Here is a 15,189-nt window from a genome sequence, read left to right as displayed (position 1 = left end):
CATTTGCTTTTAATTCATTGCAGAAGTCTTTCATGACGACAACAAACAACTCTTCTTTGTCTTCATTTTATCTACACACCATCTAATGTGTTACTTTAATTGTTCCATTCTCACTGTAAAGAATTTATGTATAACACTTCGACCGCTATAGTAAATATATATTAGTTCTGGTCTGTGTGTTCTATCTCCGTTCGGCGAGCCGCTGATTATTTTGGCTTCACAATAAAATAAAGGTGATTTTTTTCATACAGATATTGAGAATCACTCTCTCACACATCTTAAAAATTACAATGATACTGTATAAAATTTCTAGTAAGATTTTCGAAAAGTTAGATGCACTTGGTGACATAGAAATTCAAGTAGAAAGCTTTTAAACATTATATTTTTGGCATATCATCATTTAAAGAGTGCAATATCCTTGTCACATACCAAAAACGTTTTAGGAGCAAACATTATTCCTATATATGTGCGACTTTGATACAATTTTGATTTTTGAACTCATGACATCTTCATATGTGGAATCCACATATTTTCATCAAAAGCTGTGAACCCACCAAGACAAAAAATAAAATTCATGTTTAAACAGGTCATTGATATTGTTAAATTACTCTCGACTAAGCGTTTCCGCCATTTCCCTTACTGTAAATACAGAGACTATGAATCTCCAAAGAGAGAAACATCAGAAGATCATGGAAAAAGCTCCATGGTTTGTATGAATCTCCGAAATAAGATTTATAGAATAGTTTCTGTGGTCACGCCGGTTTTTGGTTTGAGTAGAGAGACTCGTAATATCTTTTAGGACAGGCTGAGCATGAATGAGCATGTCTCCACTACTTAAACTCACACCTATTATCAATTTTAACTCTAAAAGAAAATAGTTTTTGGCGATTGATTGAAATAAGTGTCGATCATACTTTAGTTGATGCATTTGAATGTATGGAAAAGGGTCCACAGGAACATGACGAATATATGATGATTGGAGTGATGTAAATTTCATCAAAAACTACATGAACACCATTTCTTAACCATGACCTCTTACCATTGGTGTGAGCCGATCCGACGTGGACCAATCAATTTGTTTCGACAAACGCTATAAAAATTCACACTTTTGCCTCTTTTCTCTTGAAAAATAACTTCTAGTGAGAGAAAATTAAAGTGAGCATAAAATTCAACAAACCCTTCTGAAGAAAGTGACTTTTCTTAGTCCTATTAATACTCTCTCTCTCTCTCTCTCTGCAGATCTGTTACTTCGTTTTCTCCATCTTTCTCTTCTTCTTTTCCTCAGATTCCATTAACCTTCAAAAGTTTTATGTAAATTCTCTGTACACAAAATTTGCTTTTCTTCTCTCTCAATACTTATAAAGAGAAACAGAGCTTTCTTCTCTTTCATTGTTCCTTTGCTCAGCATTGCAGCTTTGTTGAACTAAATGGGGAGACATTCTTGCTGTTACAAACAAAAGCTAAGAAAAGGGCTTTGGTCTCCTGAAGAAGACGAGAAGCTTCTCAATCACATCACTAATCACGGCCATGGCTGCTGGAGCTCTGTCCCTAAACTCGCTGGTAAACATTTCTTCCTCAATTCAAGAGAAAAAAAAACACAAATAAATAGAAAAAGAACTACTTTTTGTAATAAAAAATCTGTGTCTACCTACAGGTTTGCAGAGGTGTGGAAAGAGTTGCAGACTAAGATGGATCAATTACTTGAGACCTGATTTAAAGAGAGGAGCTTTCTCTCCAGAAGAAGAGAGTCTCATCGTCGAGCTTCACGCTGTCCTCGGAAACAGGTACATATCAGCAATAATGCTGTCAAAGATGTCATAGAAAACAGAGTTTATATCTGAAGTTTCCTCTGTTTCTGGCTCTGTTCTGTTTTAACAGAGGATCATGTGTATGTGTTAAACTTCCTCTGGTTTGGTTTTCTGCTCTGTTTTTTATCAGATGGTCACAAATTGCGGCAAGGCTTCCGGGAAGAACCGACAACGAGATCAAGAATCTATGGAATTCAAGCATCAAGAAGAAACTGAAACAAAGAGGCATTGATCCAAACACACACAAACCCATCGCTGAAGTTGAGAGCTTTAGTGACAAAGACAAACCAACGAGCAACAACAAAAGAAGCAGCAACGACCACAAGTCTCCAAGTTCCTCCTCTGCAACTAACCAAGACTTCTTCCTCGAAAGGCCATCTGATTTCTCCGACTACTTCGGGTTTCAGAAGCTCAACTTCAACTCCAATCTTGGGCTCTCTGTTACAACAGATTCTTCTTCACTCTGCTCCATGATTCCAACGCAGTTTAGCCCCGGAAACATGGTTAGTTCTGTCTTTCAGACGCCGGTATGCGTGAAGCCCTCGATTAGTCTTCCTCCGGACAACAGCTCAAGTACTGTCTCCGGAGCAGATCATGTGAAATTGGCTGCACCTAACTGGGAATTTCCGATAAACAGCACCTCCCATTTCTTCGACAATGGCGGATTCTCATGGTCAATCCCAAACTCTTCTCCTTCGCTAGTCAAACCCAATCATAACTTGGAGGAAATAAAATGGTCAGAGTATTTGAACACACCGTTCTTCAGTGGGAGCAATGTACAGAGTCAAAGCTCTCAACCGATCTACGTTAAATCAGAGACAGATTATTTAGCCAATGTTTCGAACATGACAGATTCTTGGAGCCAAAGCCAAAACGAGAATTTGGGCGCAAATGAAGCTAGTGACGTGTTCTCCAAGGATCTTCAGAGAATGGCCGTCTCTTTTGGTCAGTCCCTTTAGCTTTCTTTTTCTTAATTCTAACAGATTTAGAGAACAAAAAAGATATACAATACATACATACGTACAGTGGATTTGAGTGTTCTGTATATTCATGGGTAAGAAAATCGAGCTGTCTTTTTTTATTTATTTTTAAGTGTGTTTTATACGTCAACTATTCTTCTTTCTTTTGCAAACCTTTCATTCTCATACTATATACTTTTTTTTTTGTTGTAAGAGATTATGATGTATATTACTCTCGATGATTTCAGAGGTTTGTGTTTGCAATTAATCTGGTGAAGAACAATGATGAATGTAATAAATCAGTTTCTGTCTGTTTCCGTGGACGAGTTGTAAGTCAGAGTCACATCTTTCACCATTTTCAGACCTGTAATGAATTAAAAGACAAAAAAAAAAAAGACAAAAAGAAAACATAAAATTAAAGTAAAACATATAAATTAAACTAAGGTTGGAAATTAGCTCAACTAATAAAAACTAAGAAGGGACACCTTTTTTCCGAAAGGACCCTGGTTTAAATACGACGTTATTTATTTTTATTTTTGAAAATGATTTCCGTTTTCTGAAATGAATGACTTATCACATATTTGAGAGATTAGGAATCGAATACCGTTAATTTCTAGCTATTATAAACTTTGGAAAAAAGGTTTGTCATTTTGCTTAGTCTTTTTCTTCTTTGTATGTGCTTTTTGTAAGTCTTATCAGAAAATTGGAATTTTCCCCATTGACCAAAATTTATGTTTCGGCCGGCGTCGGAATATTCTTTCGCGGTAGAAAATTCGAAAGAGTTCGAGAAGCTTTTAAATTTTTAAATTTTTATGTTTAATATGTACATCGAGGATATTTAATCTTTATAAACATGAGTGATGGGGCTTTCATTTTATTATCCCAAAGTCATTTGCTTTACTATATACTATATAGGCTTAGCACATATATTTTTTCAAGATTCTAATCCAAAATAACCACTTTTTACCTTTTAGAAATAACCTAACGCAATAACTCGACCGGTAAGAAAGTATTTACATGTTTGTTTGACTTTAAATTAGGCGATATTTAAAAATAAAATAAAAATTGATTTCTCAAACAGATTAGTCTAATTTCAATAAAAAGGAAATCAAAAATATTTTGAAGTTTCTTTTAGCATCTGAGAAATCATTTTCCTCAAATAATATATATTAAATGTATATTATATATCTTCAGTGGTAAATGTTTATTTTTAACCGACCAAAATATTAATCGGTTTGAGGATTTAGATATTAGCATATACTATATACATTTGCATTATAATAAGGTTTAGTGGAACGCAAGAGACGAGAATGCATGTGAACTGAATAATTGGTGCTACATTGAACCAATCATTGTGTTAGTTTTGATTGGCGTATGTTATGCAAGGGAGATTAAACATAAACACTTGTCGCGGTTGTTAGCAATAATAAATAAAAGATGTATTGTGCGTAAGAGTAAGACAATGGAGAAAACATAGAGAATGTCGTGGAATCATTGCTCTCTTGTATTCTCTCCTATGAAATATTTTCTTATCTATCTATATTTTGCGTAAAATTTTCTTTTTTATAATTATCTTTAAACAACGACATTCAGATATTCGAAAACCGTGTTGACATGCTGATAATTAGACAAATAAAATAGCATTCTTTATTTATCGAGAAGGAAACTTCGGAGGTTTTAAAGATTTCATATCAAAAGAGAAAACTTCTAAGGTTTTATGGTAGATTTTTTTTTTTTTGGTAAGGATTTTAACTTCTTTTCTCAAAAAGTTTTACTTTATTAATATCAACATTTTGGTGAATGCCATTGGCCCTTTTACAATATGGATAACCATCTATTCGGAAGTTTGATGATAGTTAATTGGCACACAAACTGTTTACAGACCTGAAAATGGAAAATCAAAGCTCGATTTTGGATATTATGTTGAGTGGAAAAATCTATATTTTTACCGATGAAAATATTACTAATCATCTCTCTACATTGCACTAGAAGAAAATCACTCTCCTAAACAGAATACGGTGTCGTTTAGACTTAATAGTCAAAACGATTTGCTTTCAGATCTTCTTCAATCCACAAGTGTCGTCTTAGATGAAGACGTAACAAACACAAAGCCCAAACTCAAATTATGGATAGACCCAACCCACCAAAGACGACGCGTAGCTTAAAAATAAATATTTTTGATTGTCCCGGACAAAGGTCACAAAATGAAAGAATCGGAGCAAGGAGCAAAAACCATCAAAACCGGAGAACATTTGTGCAAATCAAGTTTTATAATACAAAATTGATACAAATAAGACAAACATTATCTGATAAATACATCAGGTGTTGGGTAATAACAATATTCATTTTTATGGCTTTGAATTGATGAATCATTAAATAAGTACCGTGTAATACCAAAACAAGTGTAGCCATTTTTTTTCAATGGCACAGCTCTGATCCATCCGTTTAGTATTAGTTGACCTTTGACATTTCATAGTTTGACAGAAGAGAGAGAAGGAGAGATAAAAGGAAGGGCATGTTCCTTGCTTTTTCTCTCTCTCAACGAGAAAAGTCATCGCCTTCTTCACTTTCTCTCTCCTTTATAAACAATAATTCTCAACTGTTACAGTCCCACCATTAACAACCAATCCCATGGCTTCACCAACTCGAACGCTCTTCCTCCTCCTCAGCTTCGCCGTCTTCTTCTTCTTCATCACAGTCTCCGCAGATCCCGACATGCTCCAAGACCTCTGCGTAGCTGATCTCTCCTCCGGTAACAAATTTTTGATTTTACCCTAAAATCTCTGATCTCATCTTTTCCATTTCCCTAAAAAAAGCTTCGATTTTTTCTCACTTTTTTTCGCAGGAATCAAAGTCAATGGCTTTCCTTGCAAAGACGCGGCTAATGTCACATCATTAGATTTCTTCTCACAAGGATTAGCGAATCCAGGTCTTACCAACAACACATTCGGGGCCTTAGTCACAGGAGCAAACGTGATGACGATTCCAGGACTCAACACGCTTGGTGTCTCCCTCTCTCGCATCGACTACGCACCAGGTGGTTTAAACCCACCTCACACCCACCCGCGTGCCACTGAAGTCGTCTTCGTCCTCGAAGGAACACTCGACGTTGGGTTTCTCACAACCGCCAATAAGCTCATCTCTCAATCTCTCAAGAAAGGAGACGTCTTTGCTTTCCCTAAAGGACTCGTCCACTTCCAGAAGAACAGTGGCCATGTTCCTGCTTCTGTTATCGCTGCTTTCAATAGTCAGCTTCCTGGAACTCAATCTCTTGGTGCTACTTTGTTCGGTTCTTCTCCTCCTGTACCCGACACCATCTTGGCTCAAGCCTTTCAGACATCTCCAGGAACCGTCAAACACATCAAAACCAAGTTCCAACCCAAGAAATGATCTTCTCCAGATTCATTATAGTTTTCCGGTTCTGTTTTTCTCTCAAAGGAAAGATCTTTTATCCTTCTTTTTTGAATTTATCTTGTGTTATAAACAATAACTCATCTTTGAGTGTGCATTTGAGCTCCATAGTCTCATGTATGATCTTCTGTATAATCCAATTTTTTTTTTTTTTGGTTTAAAAGTTGACTAGAAACAGGTATGCTGATGTTGATCATATTTAAAAACTTGGAATAAATATAAAAGCAGGTAAGCTACTTATCTGGCCCCCTTCATATAAAATTATCAACTTGAGAGACTCTTGCGTATTGGCGTAATAAAACTGATTAATCAATTGATAAGATCGAATGTTATACTTCCCCCTCATGTGCTTCTTATTTCAAATCTAAGTGTACTTCATATGGCCAGCTACTTAGATACCTTTAGAATTTAAAAATATGTCTGCTTCTTCATGGAGTTAAGCTATAGCCAATTTGTTTAAACTAAGGATTCTAGCAACTTAATAGTCAAGGATGAAGGATCATACATTACCTCTAAACTCTGGCCTGTTGGATTAAATTCGAGGCATAGACTCCAGCTACGCCGATTTAGTGTATTCCGCAGATCCTCTCTATCATCAACCTGTACTCAGAGAGATATTCATCCATGTGAGGAGTTTCTGTTCTTATGACCACCATAAAACCGTAAATTAGCTCACTTCTCATACATCAGTTTTTCGAATGATAACCAAAACACTCGAGAGGAAGATTAGATATGCATCCACATTTACAGCTTCAGAACAGAGTTAACAGAAGATGTAAATGGATGGATATTTCATCGTTATTGAAAATGAAAATGAAAACAAGAGCAACAAGGAAAGTTACAAACAAAGAGAAACGTTGACTATTATATCAAAGCCATAACCCCTTTTTCTTTTGGGGACTACTTGTTCGCTGCAGCGAGTTCCGCAGAGATAATGAAACTAGATTTCCCAGCTTGTCTCAAGTACTGCACATCTCCATTCATCAGCTTCACCAGTTTCCGGCTAACCATTAAGCTTAATCCTTCCTCTGACACATCTTCCTCAGTCCCAAACATTTGGTTTAGCAAAAACTCTGGTAACCCAGCTCCAGTATGCGTTATCCTGTTTTCATAAAACACAATATCATCAATGCACATTTTCTTTGAAAATCATATTGATTTTTCTGATTAATCAAATCTTACCTGATCTCTAAATAAGCAAGATGCACAGATCGCCCGAGCTGATCTTTCCTCAGGGAAGCTGTAACAGTTAGCTGACCACCGGATGGTGTAAAGTTAACAGACATGAGCATGAAATCTGCCAAGACTTGTTGAAGTCTAATGCTGTCTCCGTACAAAGTATCAGACATTATTTCTTCTCCGGTATCATTTGTTATTCGAACGCTCTTTCCGTTACTCTTCATCATTACTTGACTCGTGGAAGCAGTTAACACTTCGTTTAAGTTGAATTCTTTCATTTCCAGATCCAAGCACCTGAACGCAGCCACGTCCCCACATAAGAAAATAGATGAGAGGATTTAGGAAAAAGAAAAAAAAAAAAAGACTTTCATTCTTGCATACCCTTCAATGATGCTGTCAAGGTCCGAATCATCAAGGATCTTGCTGAGTTGCTTCTGACACAAAGCGCTAGTTTGCAAAATCCGTCTCTGCTCTGGTCCTAACTCAGTGCCCTCCATCATTTTCCTTGTAAACATGATTCCGGAGAGCGGGTTTCTGATCTGTCTTTTAATGTAAGCCAGAGCCTTTAGTCTTGTCAATGCAGTTCGCTCAGCTAGACGCTGAACATGGAGGGCTTGCTGCAACTCATGGCTGGCAAGTTGCAGGAAACAGAAGACGCCTGTCACTACACCTTCCCTGTCCAGTTTCTTACTCACACACAACAGACACTCCACATACTTTCCGCCTTTTGTAAAGAAAGCAAAGGACACTTTCTCTGCTTCCTGACTGGTCACAGCATTATTTAGCACAATCCCAAGGTTTACAAATGCTTCTTGATTCTTTAGACGACAACATGACTTCTGCGTCCCAAAGACTTCTCCTAGCAGCATCTTGTCCATTACTTCCTCTCGCTTTAAACCTGTTAACTTTGACATTGCTGGATTCCACTCAGTGCACCACCCGAACTCGTCGGTACCAAATATGGGCGGGATAAGCGGGTTTGGATTCTGGATGATGGCCTTGTAATCACCTTCAATTCGAGTAAACTTGTCCATCACAGTCTTCTGTCCAGTAAGATCATGGGCTACAAAACACACCCCAACCACGTTTTCATGGAGATCTCTACTTGCACATGCATTTACAACTAAACTTATTGGCCCAGCATCAGCTCTTGACAGTAGCGTCTTGATCTCAAATTGGACATTCTGCTCCTCGGTTCCTGCATAAATATGAAACCGAATTTTATAGACTCTACTTGAGCAATTCAGAGAGAAAAAGGGGAAAGTAAAGTACTTCTTTGCCTACGCTACTCAATTGGAAGTTAAACAGTGCCATCTAGTTGAGAGATTCTTAGCAAAACTTAAGCTAGGAAAACAGTTACCTTCGAGAGCATTCTCTAGCATCCTTTTAACGATTTCCACTGAAGAATCTTCAACAAGTGTGAGGAGATGCTTCCCGATTGCTTCATCAACCGGAAGACCAGTCAGCTCAGCAATTTTCGTGTTCCAGCCATTAATCAATCCATCAGAATCAACCGCCAATATTGGGACCGTAGCAGTTTCAATTAAACGAACCATCTCACTGGTCACAGCTTCTAGTTCTTGTATACCATCGATTTTTAGATCATTAAGCTTCGAGTGGATGATCTTCGTATTCACATCAGTAGTTTCGCCATCCTTGAAAGCATTCCTCAGAATCAGCTGCAACGAGTGTATGGCATCCATCTCATAGTCCTTCCAAGGTAAACTCCTTGTCTTGACCACTTCAAGGAAAGCCTTGAACGATGATCTCGGGTGCATTCTCCTTGCATCATCCCTGTCATCTGGATCATGCTTTGCACCTCCCCATCTCACTTCACCAGCGGTATGAGAACGGAACCAGAAAATCATGTCTTTCGATGATATCCTCACAGCCGCCATTCCACATACTGAATCCCCAAGAGATAGAGCCCTAGGAAACCCAGCATCATGCAAGCTATCAGTGCTCAAACCCGTTGAATCCGTGTGGTATTCACACAACCATGAAGCTATCTCCTGCAGATGGAACTCGCTTGGAGTTGTTCCCAGTTTCCATATCTTGTCTTTATACAAGAGAGCTGCTCCATCACATTTCACAAGGTCCATTATGTTAGGGCTCTGTGACACAATACCCAGCGGAGCATCACGCATCAGCATATCGCACAAGAGTGTCTGTGTGCGCAAAATGTTCTTCTCCACAATCTGATTCTCCAGTTCCACCTCCTTGTTGACGTGTATAGCAAACACTTGAGCTAGAAACTCACAGGCATACCTGAGAGGAAACGGAACAAACCTGGGAGTCGTGTTATGACAAACCACCAAACCCCATAGTCTCTTTCTCTTTTGAGGCTGTGTAGTAGAATCAGGCGCATCCCCTTCTCCATCTTCCTCGTTAACTACAACCGCCATAACCAGAGATGCTATTGAATCCATGTTGGCCATGTACTGCAAATGGCAGCTGTGTGGTGCCCTAAGGGTGGAGCCGCACAAGGTAAGATCAAAGGAAAGCTTTTCATCTTGAAGCACCCTAACATGTTTTGCATTGCAATCAACGATCATCCGAACCTTGTTCTTCATAAACAGAAAGCGGGCTGCTTGAGGGATGTCAGTAGCTGGATAATGAAGTCCAAGATAAGGCTCCAGCCCAGGCTTTGTCACCTCGGAGACAACCTCACCGTGATCATCGTCATGAAACTTATAAGCCATCACCCTGTCATACCCAGTGAGTTCAAAAACCTCCTGAGCCATCGTGTCACAAAGCCTTTCCATGCTTCCGCTGGGCAAAGATTGTAGCCTAGTGATGGCTTTAGCAGCGAGCTTGTATGATTGCAAGGCACCAGCAGCTGTCATGGGAACTTCATAAGGCTTCACTGGTTCAAAGTCGACGATGATGCTCCCTGTAACCCTGTGGATTATCGCATAAAAGGGCTTTGTAGAAGTCTTGCAGTGCACAAGAATGGGATTCAACAGGGAGACATCTCCAAATCCAAGGGCTTTCTGCAACGCCGAGGCACTAGGAGCAGTGAAAAGACTCCTAATATCCGTCCCAATGCCTAGAACAGGGTGTTCGCCAACACTAGGAACTGCATGACTGGCCATTGTCAACAGCTCAGGAGCATTCTCGCTGTATGCAATGACTTTGAAGGTCTTCTCATCCAAAGCAAGCAAACAACCAAAGGGCTGAATCAGCTTTCCTTTCTGTATGTGATGAAGATAAGTCGTGGTCACCTTGTCAGACCTCGGTGGCTGGTTCTCCACAACCGGGCCAGTGACACGCACTGAGGTTGAGTAATCAAAGGAACTGCCCGACTCCTCAAAATCAGCATGGAGCTTGGCATCTACAGTGGTCTGCGCAATGATCCGAGCGCTGTGTCTTGATCGCCTCGACCCCTCAGAGGACTGACTCGGCCTAGAAGCTGACATTTTTTCCCTGAAACAGAGACGAGAAAACAAGAAATAAGTACAAAACTCTGATAAAGAGGGAATAAAACATTGTTGCCATTAGCATAGGAACACAGAAGAACATTAATCGCCCGTCATACAAGCGAATACATGACCATAAACTTGAAACACTACAAAGCAATCGAGAATTTCAAACACTAAATCGCCGTTATAGCATAAGTCGCTTTCACAACAAAGAGAGGGATGAAGTTGACCAATCCCTTCGAGAAACTCTAGCTAATTAAACCCAGAAATAGGACGCAACAGATGCAAAAATCATCCTGCTAATTACCATCTTCAAAGCAACGCATATGAAGCATCTTAATTATGAGGTATAAAAACATAGCCAAGATTTCAAATTCCATGAACACTACCTTTCTAAGCCATCCTACTATCTAAAATCAACAAGATCTCAAGAATTAACAAGTAGCACAATGGTAGTTAATACTCAAAAGAAGACTAACAACAACGAGGATCTGAGTCAATTTGCCTTTCAACATTCAGATACAACTACATACATAAGCTATACAAAATCAGAACTCGTTGAATCTTTATAGCCATACCTTTTGAAAAAGAGAAGTAAAGTCCAACTGCGAAAGCAATCTAAGAGTGAAGAGCGCTAAGAGGATGAGACTGATTAGATGCTTCTTCTCATAGATGGTGGTCACAAACTACGAAATTTGAGTGGAAAAAAGAAAACACATATAACAAACACACATCAACTCAGATCAAAAGAGAGCTTTCAAACATCTCTATTAACTAATTAACTTCAAAAATACTGATAAAATTTCAAAAAACGCAACCCCGAAAAGAGGTTACGCAGTAAGAGAGTGTGAGTCCAGTTGCTGTTAAGCACTAAGCAGAAAACAATCAAAGCAAGCTTCGATATTTATATTTAAATCAAGAAAAGAAGAAACTTGGGGAAAAGGAAAGTAGCTACCTTTAAAGAAGAGAAGAAGTTTCAAGAAACCATGATCGGATCTTGTCTAGTCACACTCTTCAGAGGCTTTTCTTTTCTTCTTTTAAATCTCGACCTCGATCACCGCCTCAACTTCTGCTTGCGTCGCTCTTCTCTATTATTTGTGCTCCCTAACACAGACGACGACGATGAATGGGACCACCTGAATACGTATGCCCATGTATTGGAGTATGGGGCAATTTGTTTATATTATAAAAATGGGATAGATTAAAGAAAAAGCTAGTTTTGGATAGAAGACAAGTTTCACGCGCATATCAAGAACAAGGTCGGCTTCGCCGGTAACATTTTTACTCGCCAATACAGAACGGTGGCCGAAGAAAAAATGAAAGAAAAAAAAAAAGTTGTAATTACTTAAAAACCTTGGCACCTTTCTTGGATTCCAAAAAAACTCTTTTTCTATAGTTTTTGGAATTTAATCCAATAAACTGATATTTTTTCACCGATGTAACTACCACTGAGCAATAAAAAAAAAGAGAGATATTCAGGAAAAGGGAAGTAAAAAGTATAAGAACAAATTTGAGGGTGATCTCAATCTGATCAAAGAGAATCGTTTAAAGGTCTAAAGGATAAGATGAAAAGTAAGGATATTAATAAAAAAAAAACGGGGAAGAGAAGAGAGAGAAGGATGGGGTAGTAGTGTTTAATGAAGGCAATAACCAGAAGTGGAAAGTTGTGTTCGAGGAAGACGACAACGCTCGTCTTATGGGCTTCACGTTTTCTCGGCTTTTTGCGTTTTGTATTTGCCTCTCTGTGATTTAATTATGAGAAGCGACTTTCCAAATTTATATTTGTTTTGGCGACCTTTCAATATTTAGATGCCAATTAGGGGAATAATTATGAACAAAGCTTAACGTCGTTAGCTTCGTTTTCTTTGTATTAATAGAAGAATATATGTTAGGTTTGAAAACAACACTTCAAGACTTCAAGTCTTGTCAGATGTTTTTAGGTGAACCCGCTTTATTTTAGGACTATTTTTCAACATCTTGCTCAGTTAATGTATTTTTTTTACAAAGAAAAGATATATGTATTACGTGAGATAATTTGTGCCAACAGAAAAGAAAAAAATAAAACCAAACTTAGCTTGCTCCAGTAAGCAAATTTTTTTGGTATTATGGTACCAAACGCGAAAGTTGGCAGAAAATAAATTTCATGTGCTCCTGAGGCTTTAAGATTAATCGTAAAGGTCTTAAAAGATCCGACCAAACTGAACATCCAAATCAATCACTCCTAAAGGATCCGACCAACTGAACATTCAAATCAATCACATATCTGGATTATAATAATTAAGTATATTGGTAATTGATGGAGCTAAACTAGAGTCTTCTCAAATTGGAGCAAATGCACTGGTGTACATGTTGTAGTATCCGAACCCACAAGAAGATATTCATATAAACCGACAAGAGAAATGCGAGAGTTTATCCAACTAAAACGAATAATTAAGTTCGGTTGGTGTTGATATCTAAACTAAGAAACCTAAAGAAACCTGCAATTTAGTATCAAAGGCTCCATATGGGCAGAGCCGGCCCTGAACTGCATATTTTTTGCATTGGCCACAAGCTATAGAGAAAAAATGGGCTGTTTTGCATATTTTTTTCAAAAAATTGGCTGTTTTGTTTTCAAAATTTTTTATGTAAAAATAAGGGCCGCAAACAGCTTGGTTTGCTTGGCTCAAGGCCGGCTCTGCATATGGGTGTCGGCATCTCTTAGGTTGTTTCTCCATTGAATAAATATATGTTGAGCAGGCCTGATCGAATAAAAATGAAAGCTCTTGGACAAAAAGAAATTTGGGCTCTTTTTCTAATAAAAAATGATTAAAAAAAATTAGAATTCTTAAAAAAGGCCTTGTGATTTGTTTTTAAGAAAATGGTCATGGGCCAAAGACTTCGTAAATCATATATACATCTATGGGTTTTAGGGACGCATGGACGATATTAAACCGTGGATTTAGTCCGGTTGAAGTCTCAAACTCAATTATACCGGCCTTAATTGTGAGAATTAAGTCCAATCTGTTAACCCAGCTTCAATTCTCTTCTGGCAGTCACTCAAGATTCCCATTGAACTAAACATAGTTCAAAGCATGTTGCTTTTCTCCCATACATGGCATCTAAAAATTTAAAAATATTTTGGCTCAATCAAACTTAGCAATAAGTACAATAAAGAGAAAACGTTTGTAAACAGGTTTAATGGCTGAGAAGCCATAAATGAAAAAAAATTGATCTACCCTGCCATAAATAAGTCTGAGTGCCATAAAGCACATGATATTCCAAAAATACCCTTAATGAAAAAGGGATATGGCATTGCTGATTTTTTGTTTGTTTTTTTATATCGAAAATCAAAAAAAAATTGAGAAATGAAAATTCTAAAATTCTAATACCAAACCGAATCTGGTTTCTCTGAATTTCTGGGTTAACATCTTAAACCGAAATCCGAAATCGAAAATCTTTTCCCAGAAATCGTCCGATCGAATCTCCGATCCGTCTTCGTTTATTATCGCTCGGCGCGGTGCGCCGGCCTTCTCTGAACCCATGGTGTTCGCCAAATCTCGTTGTAGAGCCGTCATTTGGTAATAAGGTAACTTCTTCTACAGTTTGGGGATTAGGGTTTAGTAATCGATTTGTCAATTCCGTTCGTTTTAGGTTGCACATTGGATAGTAGAGTGGCGTATATATGTCGATTTAGTCTTCTGAGTGTTAAAATTGAACTTGTTGCCGTTGAATCGAGCTGAATCGTAGGTTTGTATAGTGAATCAGTGAGATATGGGACAACTGGTACAATTAGGTTAACTGAATGGAAAGGGACAACTGGTACAATTGGGTTAACTGAATGGAAAGGGACAACTGGTACAATTGGGGTAACTGAATGTAATGGGAAAACCTGTACAATTCGGGTAACTAAATGAAATGGGACAACTGGTACAACAGGGTTAACTGAATAGAATTGGACAACTGGTACAATTAGGATAACTGAGTTGAATTGGGTTAACTGAAAGGAATGGGACAACTGGGACAATTGGGAAAATTGGGACCCGGAATGTATTGGGACAACTGGTACAAATGGGATAACTGAGTTGAATTGGGTTAACTGAAAGGAATGGGACAACTGGGACAATTGGGACAATTGGGACCCGGAATGTATTGGGACAACTGGTACAATTGGGATAACTGATTGAGATAAGTGGGACAACTGGTACAATTGGTACAGTTGTGAGAAAATAGGAAATATTGTTATTCGTTAATGACTTAGTTTTTTTGGTTTTGTGAACAGAAGAGGATGAGCGGCCACACAAACATACATTTTGAGTATGGAGGATGTTATTATAAGGAAAGAGAGGAGTTTAAATGGATATCAAGAAGCTCCATCTATGCTATATCATTTAAAACCTCTTTGGATGAGGTAACATATCCGATGGTTGTAGA

The 15,189-nt window shown here is 38.2% G+C and overlaps 3 protein-coding genes across 4 annotated transcripts; 2 read left to right on the top strand and 1 right to left on the bottom strand.

Moving 5' to 3' along the window:
- Positions 1-1,151: 1,151 nt before the first annotated feature.
- Positions 1,152-3,038, top strand: LOC18993923 (transcription factor MYB61). Its single transcript, XM_006417501.2, has 3 exons — positions 1,152-1,560; positions 1,655-1,784; positions 1,939-3,038. Exons 1-3 carry the CDS (start codon positions 1,428-1,430, stop codon positions 2,765-2,767), a joined length of 1,092 nt encoding a protein of 363 aa, XP_006417564.1. The 5' UTR covers positions 1,152-1,427; the 3' UTR covers positions 2,768-3,038.
- A 2,324-nt stretch (positions 3,039-5,362) lies between these two features.
- LOC18993922 (germin-like protein subfamily 2 member 1) lies at positions 5,363-6,426 on the top strand. The gene is made up of 2 exons (XM_006417500.2): positions 5,363-5,519; positions 5,613-6,426. Exons 1-2 carry the CDS (start codon positions 5,399-5,401, stop codon positions 6,155-6,157), a joined length of 666 nt encoding a protein of 221 aa, XP_006417563.1. The 5' UTR covers positions 5,363-5,398; the 3' UTR covers positions 6,158-6,426.
- Positions 6,427-6,838: 412 nt separating this feature from the next.
- On the bottom strand, positions 6,839-12,366 carry LOC18993921 (phytochrome A). Of its 2 annotated transcripts, XM_006417499.2 has the most exons (6): positions 11,735-12,365; positions 11,358-11,465; positions 8,718-10,783; positions 7,739-8,555; positions 7,361-7,651; positions 6,839-7,280 (listed from the first exon to the last, which is right to left on the bottom strand). In XM_006417499.2, the coding sequence occupies exons 3-6, from the start codon at positions 10,774-10,776 to the stop codon at positions 7,079-7,081; spliced, it is 3,369 nt and encodes a 1,122-aa protein (XP_006417562.1). In that variant the 5' UTR covers positions 10,777-10,783; positions 11,358-11,465; positions 11,735-12,365; the 3' UTR covers positions 6,839-7,078. The 2 variants fall into 2 exon arrangements, with proteins under 2 accessions (XP_006417562.1, XP_006417561.1); XM_006417498.2 differs by lacking the exon at positions 11,358-11,465 and having other exon boundaries at positions 6,876-7,280; positions 11,735-12,366.
- Positions 12,367-15,189: the final 2,823 nt, after the last annotated feature.

This window comes from Eutrema salsugineum, unplaced genomic scaffold, assembly GCF_000478725.1.
Source record: "Eutrema salsugineum unplaced genomic scaffold, Eutsalg1_0 scaffold_5, whole genome shotgun sequence".
Taxonomy (NCBI): Eukaryota; Viridiplantae; Streptophyta; class Magnoliopsida; order Brassicales; family Brassicaceae; genus Eutrema; species Eutrema salsugineum.
This window is presented reverse-complemented; position numbering and strand designations above follow the sequence as displayed.

Coding starts and splice junctions, on each gene's coding strand:
- LOC18993921 (XM_006417498.2), bottom strand. CDS start 10,776: ATGTCAGCTTCTAGGCCGAGTCAGTCCTCTGAGGGGTCGAGGCGATCA. Junction 7,652..7,738: donor CTTGACAGCATCATTGAAGG/GTATGCAAGAAT, acceptor GGCTGCGTTCAG/GTGCTTGGATCTGGAAATGA. Junction 7,281..7,360: donor CTTGCTTATTTAGAGATCAG/GTAAGATTTGAT, acceptor TTATGAAAACAG/GATAACGCATACTGGAGCTG.
- LOC18993922 (XM_006417500.2), top strand. CDS start 5,399: ATGGCTTCACCAACTCGAACGCTCTTCCTCCTCCTCAGCTTCGCCGTC. Junction 5,520..5,612: donor CGTAGCTGATCTCTCCTCCG/GTAACAAATTTT, acceptor TTTTTTTCGCAG/GAATCAAAGTCAATGGCTTT.
- LOC18993923 (XM_006417501.2), top strand. CDS start 1,428: ATGGGGAGACATTCTTGCTGTTACAAACAAAAGCTAAGAAAAGGGCTT. Junction 1,561..1,654: donor CTCTGTCCCTAAACTCGCTG/GTAAACATTTCT, acceptor GTCTACCTACAG/GTTTGCAGAGGTGTGGAAAG. Junction 1,785..1,938: donor CACGCTGTCCTCGGAAACAG/GTACATATCAGC, acceptor GTTTTTTATCAG/ATGGTCACAAATTGCGGCAA.